Raw genomic sequence first — 8,813 nt, 5'->3', positions numbered from 1 at the left:
AAAAAACAGAGAATAGAATTGTGAGTAAGACCAACGGAAATAATTATAGAAAATGACGACCGGGCAACGGAGATGACACTGTACTCACGGCTGAAGCACCCTTGTCGCGGGTGGCGCAATTCGCAAGGCACGATGCAGCCGCCGAATGACGCACCTTGTACGTCACGCCGACGCCGGCGTCGCTCTCAGCGTCGGAGTCGCCCTGTCAAAACGACAAGTATTTCTACGCTTACTATTGACAGCCCATCGTCGCCGCGATCTCGCACGATCCGCTACTGCTCGTGGTACGTTTCTTTATTTACGACCTGCTGGTTAGTTCGTCTACGATTCATACTGATCGATTATAACTATCTGATTGTCAGCGGAGCAAGCGGTCTAATGTACAGGGGCGCGGTCGTGATGATGCTCGTCCGCTTGCAAAGTGATTTGCGACAGGTTTTGCTATAGGCAATTGCTATCACTACAATCTGCGTATATCAGAACCTTTGTAGCGAAAATCAACAAACACCGTCGATCACAGGGACCAAATGCAAACAGTGACCATAATAAAAACAATCTTACGATCCATGACCAGAGTATAGTAATTCTAATGAACCACTCAGCACGAGAACTATGCGAGAGTAGACAGTGATGTTAGATCACCGATCGATCGAAAACCGAATAGCAACGCCTCATCGTAACAATCCGATTAAACACTAACATATGAACGTTTTGCACGATGCAGGTTCAACACGAATAAATATATATATATACAGTGTCTACTCGATAGTTGTCCAAAACTCGGGTCTGCCCAGGGACAAGTATCGGCTAGAAGAACGTACACCCCGCGGTAGTGGGGATAGCTCTGGGACAATTATAGGCCAGATGTTTCGGACATTTATCGAGGAGAGACTTGATGTTCAGGATCGAAGGACGTGCTACGAGCATCGTTCCACCAAGGTGCGATAGCCTAACTCGTTTCAAATGTCTCTCCGTAGGGGGACCACTATAGTAAATTGTTGAACAGAGACGGGAGCACAACCATGCGCTACTCACAGCTGCCATTCAAAGTTGTTTCCTGCACTTATACAATAGTACACGAGCCAATCACTTAGTTATCCTCTGATCGATTAGGGTGGGGATCGTTTACTCACGTTGGACGTGTCCGAAACCGTTGTGTCCTGCGTCCTGTAAATCCCAATTGGAATTTCGCACGTTGTCGAACAGAGTTTCTGGTATAGTCGGCCGTACGTTCGAATCCACATGTCGTCTTTCGTTATCTTCATCTGCGATCAAAAGATTCCAGTGTCCAATTGTTTAATTGAAATTTTAATTCCGGTGTCTAATTTTAAAAGTTTTCTGCATCAATTGCAAGAAGTAAGATAATGTGCAGCACAGTATTTCTTTACCGATGTTAGAAACCCTGATCCTGGAGCTTGATCCACACCCAACAGCAATCTCACGAATGTTATCATGTAGTCCTTGACGAACGCTTGGTACAAAAGTGTGTCCAACATGGACGCGCTGAAGACGCTGCCTGCTGCGAACGGTAGCCGAAACATGTACGAAATGTGGGAGCCTCGTTCCTTTTCTCTCTGTAAATGTAATACAAACATTATAATATTATATAATTATATCATTTAGAAGTTTAAATAAATTTCGATTTTGCCCGATATGTACCCGTAGAGCAAGGTTTGGCATGGATTTGGCATGGATTTGGCATGGAGTTGGCATGGAGTTGGCATGGATTTGTTGGCAAATTTATAGCAAACAGAAACCAAGATCTGCTCCGGTTTTGACACCAAAAATGACTGCCTTTTGCTCGCAAAGTACGATTACAAGCGTTCATAAAAATGTGCTCGAAGCAGATTTGGCTAACTGGGACATATTTCTTTTGCTTTTAACGAGAGAAAAAATGTTGAAGATTTTTTGCGGAGACAAATATTGTGGTTAAAATTGTAGTTTTCGAAGAGAATTGTTCGTGAGAAAATTTTATAGGACTTTTATTCTGTAAGAATTCCATAAGATACCTTTTCCATTTTGCTAAGGTCGAGGGCGTACTTGTCGTTCGCCCTAAATTGCATGAAGCGCATGTTGCTCGACTGCGACAGCTCCGTGATACTCTTTATGCTTGGAAAGAATCTGTGAAGCATAGGAAACACGTTACACCAACTAGAATAAGGTATTAAAATTATAGAAGTAAAAATTGAGAATGCTCACTTGAACATCGTTTGCACCGCGACGATCGTGTTACAGTCAGCCAGGGTGTCTTCCTCCGCAGAATTGCTATTTTCCTTGTTGACGACGACGACACTTTCTGCCAGGGTGATGCCCGCTCGAAGAAGATCGTCCAAACAGTCGATGGATCCTTGCATCCAGTACACCAGAGGGAAATAGGACACCGCGTCCAGAAACGCAATTTTTGGTTGCTTCTCCAGCAGTAGAATTATAGGATTCAACGATGTTTTCGACCTGAAAGACATTTCAAACAATCTTTTCTTTTAAAAGATTCTGAAAAATGTTTTGCTCATTTTACAAGCACTGAATACGATTTGTAGCCATCCTCTGAGAGATTCTGATGTGGGGACAAATTAATTGGACGACAATTGGAAATTTGAAAGACGACTGTCAATTACGGTAAAGCTTCGACCTAAGCGATCGGGAACTGCACCATCTAAGCAACGCGCCTATCCCCTGCGGGACATACTCTGAGAGCATACGCTGCCTCCATGCAAGTCCCGAGGGTTTAAATCGTACTAGTTTTGCCATAGCTAGACTATGAACACAATTTTCGTCATTAATTTAGCTTTATAACAACATTTGTTACGTGGACCGAGTAAACTGAACATTTATACACGAACAGTAGCAAACCTCCTCGTATGAGTTTGTTGGACATTATTGCTTAGAATCCGATGGAAATTAAAAGTTATACCTGAAATGCGCCCTTAGAGGAATTATAAAGTTGTAGATCCCGTTGCTGGCGTAATCAGCGGCCAGTATAATAGTCTTGTTCTGCCAATTGTAGTCCCTCGCGTTTTTGTAGCTACAGTGCATGCAGACCTACGGGAATAATATCGAGTTGTATTTTATGTTGCAAAGATTGTGCTGTACAGAATTCTTTTCAGAATTTTCAATGGCGAACAACTTTTCCAGTTTCTATTTGATGCTGAGTTTATATGTTTCCGCTGTTACTTAGAAGCAGTACGTCCCCCATAGGAGTGTTATAAATTATTTATAAAGGAATAACTACCTGTGCCAACTGAAGACAACATAAAGGTTTCTTTTCTTTGAGTAGGTAACACAGCGTCGGCGAAACACCAACGAACGGCGAAACGGGTGGAAATCCTTTGACGATCCTGCAACAACGTCGTAGTGGTAAAATTGTTATACACTTTGCATAATTGGGTGCACACTGTACCCAATTGTATTAATATCGGCCAGGCGCCGAGCTCCGAGAATTCAGTCAAAAATTGTGTTGTGATGATTTTTTTTCAACATGAAATGCGGTTCTTTTTAATTAAATCAATTTTTTAGTGGTTAAATCATTGATGCTGGATCTTTACATTTCCTCGTACCTTGTGCACAGTTCGTTTCACATATCGCAAACAGAGTAGGGAAACTAATAAAGTGGAGTGTGGTGTCCACGATAATATTGTCTTTCGAGGCGTTGTTTGATCTTTATAGTTTAATACAGGACAGAAGAAAATTGAAAAATTCAGCTTTACGATACCCTTCTTGCTTGCATTGGTGTTGGAAAAGTTTATGAAAAATTTATGTATGTACAAGACGATGAAGAAATATTATATACGAAAATCAAAGATTGAAACTGTACAGAAAATTTTCCCATTTTCTTGGATTGGAATATCTCGTTCGTTGTAATACTAAATATAAATATGAATAAATTAGTATGTAAATGTGATTGGAATAAATTAACATGTAAAAGTGACTAGAATAAACTAGTAGATAAATGTTGTTAGAATAAATATATTTGAAGCGTATGTACAATATATAGTAGGTAAATTGTGCTATTTACATAGAGAAGGTGACAAACATGTGCAATTGTGCGATTGTATCACGAAACATAGATGACGTGGAATATATATATGAAAAATTAATGCTTGAGGAGTGTAAAGAAAAAATGCTAACGCAATGGCTATCGCCAATTTGTTTATTCGTGTTCTATGATTTCGTACGAAAACGAACAAACTCTACGAACGTATTTATAAATGTCCCCGTAGTTCAGTACGACCACAAAATGGCGTCCCGCTCACTATATTCGGGATTTTCCGCGAAATCTCCTCTGGGAATACTGTTTATGAGTTCGGATAATATTTCGAGAAAAAGTTTCCCGGGGAACCGAGTATTGCGGAAAATCTCCGGGTAACCGCGCGAAAATGTTGCAATTTATACAAATAGTTTCATCGCCGCGAAATACTGCAGCTGCAGGTTCATTTTATATAAGTTAAAAACGCCGGTGAATTGGTTTGCACTCTTTTCCCGTGGACACTGTAAACTGTTCCAGTTGTTTCACTATAACTAGATATGACCTTCGTGGAAGTGATAAATTGACAAGGCAACGTTCAGAAGTGAAGCATTAATGTTATTTTATATTTTCTAATTGTTATCTTATTGTCTTCATGGAATTTCAATTCAGTGAAAATTATGGAGATCAGAAAATGAGTTTATTAATATTTACAGGGAATTTTGCAACGTAGCTTCGCCTCTTCCTTCAGCAGAAATAAATAAGAATGACAACAATACCGGTCACAGGGTGAAAGATTTTGAAGGGTTTATTCCCATCCACGTGACAGATTGTTTGCGGTTAGGATTAAACACCTAAGTGGGAAACGGAACAACCGAGATATTAACAGAGCTGGGAGACCTAACAGAGATATAGTAGGGGCGTTGACGTGAACGGAGTAGGGCTTCTAATGTAGACAAATTGGAGGAATTAACAAAAGCAAAGCGGCCCAGACGGCACAGACAAAGTATTGTTCTGAAAAGGAACAACTTAAAAATTAAAAATCTTGATTATTTCCAAAACGGCAGCATTTTTAACACAGATTATTGAAATAAATATTCTTTCTCCCCCGGCGCGCTAAAAAAATAGGAAAAAAATGACGGATTTTAACAATGTTAGCGATAACAGGACAAAGAAGGTCCTCTTTTCAAATCGATCGATCAACTAGGAGTCGAGAAAATAGCAATGACCTTGAAATGTCCTTGAGAAAATCTCCTTCTTAAATTTTCAATATAAACCCGCATGAAAGTTATTCTGACCAGGAGCAATTTTTCTAAAATTTCTTATTCTCTTACAAAAGAGTGCCAGGTTAGTTATAGTAAAACAAAATATTTTCATGCTGTTATTTTACTATAATAATTTACTTCAGGATCCCCTCCCCGCAAGGGGCCTAGATATTGAGGCGTAAACAATAGTTAATGCTTCACGATGCTGAAGGTGACCTTGTGAATGGCGAGCGGAAGGGACGATAAGGAAGCGTAAGAACATAACTCACCCTTTGAAACTGCTGGGCAAAGGTCGTGCGTCAAGACGGCAGTGCATAAAGACGATGCAGGGAGGAAGACATCGAAAACATCCACGAGGACATAGAGGGTGGCAGGCGGGACAGCATCGAGCAGCGGATTCAATACCATCGACGCCGAAGAGTGGTACAGGCATCGAGAGACATTCAGACAGGACAGACCGACGATCAACGTAAACTTCCGTTTAATTGTATTTTGGGACGGTGAATGATGGAGAATCATTGACAAGCGGCGGCATCGATCCTCCGCTCAAAAACCTTTTTTCTTTTTCTTTTTTACCTTTTTCTCGCCCTGTCTGTCTCTTGTTACCATCGCGCACGGATGTTTCGACCACTCGACGTTATTCGAGCACGCGTAGAAATTGGAATTCCTCGTGCACTTTTTTGCAAAAAGGACAAAACTTCTCGACAAATTGCGAAGTTTATATCGAGCACTACTAGCTTTCGATTAGAAAAATACTAAGACCGTTGAAATTTAGTGAAAAATGCCTGTCCAAATATCGGTGACTGCGGATTTTATGCACAATAAAAACACTCGAATAATTTCAAAATAGCAATGTATTATTTACAATTGATTAAGAAATAAATATTGCTCCAGGATATTTTTATTTTGCATAAAAATTCGCAATCCAGTCATTGCTACTGGTAATTTACAAGTTCAGTCACGTCGAGTGTGGTACAGAGAATATCATAGTAACATTTAAGAAAAGTGTGAGGAAACTGGACGAGCATGGTGCACAGTTCTCACAGCACAGCTGTAGAATTTCATTTCTAGGATTAAATATTAGGCGAGAAGATCGTGCGTATTTTTGATCGTACGTTTAGCAAACAAATGATCGATTGTGTGGTAGAATACCTTGAACAAATTGGCAAGAAAACATTGGTCACCTTCGTATTACTTATTGCTGAGTTTGATCAATGTACAATCTCGTTTCTGAAGTACAAAATGTTATCACAGACGTGGTATAGTTCTCACGTTCAGTGAACTTTTTCTAACACGATTTCGAGAAGTTTAAACGTCTTTATTTCATTTTTAAGAGTTCTATTCCTGGAGCCTCTCTTCTGCTTCCTTTTCCTTTAGAATTTTCGAAAGTTCTTTATAGGATAGTACTTTATGATAGAGTCACTCTGGTTAAAATAGAAATGTTTCTATACCTCGTTTGCGGTTCTTATTTCTCGACTGTGCTCGTATTATCTCAGTTCGTATCTCATTCCGTGAGAGGTCTCTACTAGTCTAGTTTTATGGTTGAAATTAGGCTAGATTCCTACTTTAACAGTTACCCTTTTTCCTAGTAATAAGTAATAACAAACATCTTTATTTGATAAATCTAGTCAGCATATTAAATAATCAGAAAGACCAGAATTTTCTTTGTTAATATTAATATAAACGATCTAAATACGCACGATGGATTGCAAATCGTGATGTATACATACGTGGGATAGAGAAAATTCTACCGCTCGAAATAATAAAATAATTTTATTTTGGAAGGTCCAGAAAATTAATTTAGTATCGATATAATAGTAAAATATGTCTATACTTATCCCTCGGTGGGAGCAATCGACCCTTAATCGGTTACATAAATTTTGGCTAATACTTTTAAAAACGAGAAAGAATCTACAGTTTCAAAATTGACATTTTTGGAAAGTGGAGCTTCTGTAAAAATTTATTTTACCATTGTTTTGAGTTATAGAATATTCTTTACTCCTTGGCAGGGTTGGACAATATTTTCTGTAATTGACGATTGGCAATTAGGTTTGATTATCCTCTGCAATGGATGATTAAAGTTTTAAAGTTTTAATCAGTCAGATTGAAAATTTGAATCGGCGAATGCCCAACTCTGTTCCTTTTATACTACGATTCATAGTATATGCATACAGGGTGACTCAAAAATATTGTACCTCCTTGAAAGGAATGATTCCCGGGGTCATTTCAAGTAACTTTTTCCCTTGCGAAAATGTTCTCCGTTCTACAGTGGGCGGAGCTCGGCTTGACCAATGTCAACGCCTCGCTCAGCGAGACCTGTGGGCGGGCGGGAACTCGTCCGCTGTGGCCGCGCTCTGATTGGTCCGTGTTTTTCGTGAATAACTCGTTAACAAAGCCGCGCACAGCATTTTTGCAAAGGAAAAAGTTACTTCAAATGAACTCAAGAAACACCCCCTTCAAGGAAGTACAACATTTTTTACATTCATATATACGATAAATAATTTACACAAACACGTCCGATGCATAAGAGACCGTGCCATGCAAGTGCACGAAAATGTGCGAGATCGTTTCACTCTCAAAGATCTCACGATCGTGCTTCGTTACATCTATCAAAGAGATCTGTCAAAGAGAAGGATCGTAATCAGGAAAGTAATAGAAAAATATATGTATATATCCCTCTAACGTCGACGACACCTTCTGTTGACGAGGATGCCACATTTACTATACTGGACACCAAATATTTCAACCACTGAAGTATTACATATAAAAAACATGGGATTAAATTATACTAACACCACGGTTCAGCTAGTAATAATTCTACTACTATTAATAGAATAAATTAATAGCCAACGAGTGACAAAAAATCCTTTAGCTCTTATTTACAATCAGTTAGTAAAACAAAAAATATTTCGTGTCCGGTCATAGGTATTTGAATACCTTGATTCGTTGCGAGCCTGGATGTAACATGATGTGGAAAATGATAGTGGAATTGTTTTAAAAGAATACTCACGCGATCTTCTCGCTCGGTGATCTCCACGGAACATCGTCGTCCATTTCATCCTCGGAATCGTCGCACTCGTGATCTAACAATTCCTGGCCAGAAAGGTGCAATGTGGAACTCGTTAACATGTCTGGCACAGGTAGGATGCTTGGTCTTCTCATTCCTGATGCAATTTAAATAAAAAAATATATTTAATTATTTCCTAAAGAAAATGCGAGTCTTGAGAACTGCTGTAATATAGATTTCAGTTTCTTCTTAATCCAACAAATTATTCTTTTCCTTTACTGCAGGGCTGGGCACGTTTGCACTAATTGAGGCAACACCATCCCCACCATAGCGCCCACCGTCCCCTTACAGTAAGCGCCGTTAGCATGGAGAAAGAACGCGTTTTGCCCGAAGCGTATTGGTACGGAACGCGGCGAAGGTGCGCGCCAGTGTCGCCAGATCAAGACTTGTTCCCCCACTCTAATTTCCCCTTCCACCGTGCTAGTTCCCACGTTTCAACTTTTTCCCCTCTCGAAAGAGAGGTGGGTGGGGGAAGGCAAGCGTTTAAGGGGCCCCAACCGTGCCCAGCACTGCATTACTG

At 39.8% G+C, this 8,813-nt stretch overlaps 1 protein-coding gene across 9 annotated transcripts in view; it reads right to left on the bottom strand.

Moving 5' to 3' along the window:
* The window catches only part of Slo2 (slowpoke 2), a 156,457-nt gene that overhangs the window by 8,507 nt on the left and 139,137 nt on the right, over positions 1-8,813 (bottom strand). For 7 of the 9 annotated variants that reach the window (XM_076799870.1, XM_076799878.1, XM_076799871.1 and 4 more), the window contains 8 exons: positions 8,237-8,390; positions 3,230-3,335; positions 2,912-3,039; positions 2,200-2,451; positions 2,010-2,121; positions 1,389-1,574; positions 1,134-1,265; positions 89-202 (listed from right to left, as the gene is read on the bottom strand). In XM_076799870.1, coding sequence (XP_076655985.1) covers positions 89-202; positions 1,134-1,265; positions 1,389-1,574; positions 2,010-2,121; positions 2,200-2,451; positions 2,912-3,039; positions 3,230-3,335; positions 8,237-8,390 — 1,184 coding nt within the window. The remainder of the gene's footprint in view (positions 1-88; positions 203-1,133; positions 1,266-1,388; positions 1,575-2,009; positions 2,122-2,199; positions 2,452-2,911; positions 3,040-3,229; positions 3,336-8,236; positions 8,391-8,813) is intronic. The other 2 variants (XM_076799877.1, XM_076799879.1) reach the window with 1 other exon arrangement.

The sequence above is a fragment of the Halictus rubicundus genome, chromosome 14 (genome assembly GCF_050948215.1).
Source record: "Halictus rubicundus isolate RS-2024b chromosome 14, iyHalRubi1_principal, whole genome shotgun sequence".
Taxonomy (NCBI): Eukaryota; Metazoa; Arthropoda; class Insecta; order Hymenoptera; family Halictidae; genus Halictus; species Halictus rubicundus.
This window is presented reverse-complemented; position numbering and strand designations above follow the sequence as displayed.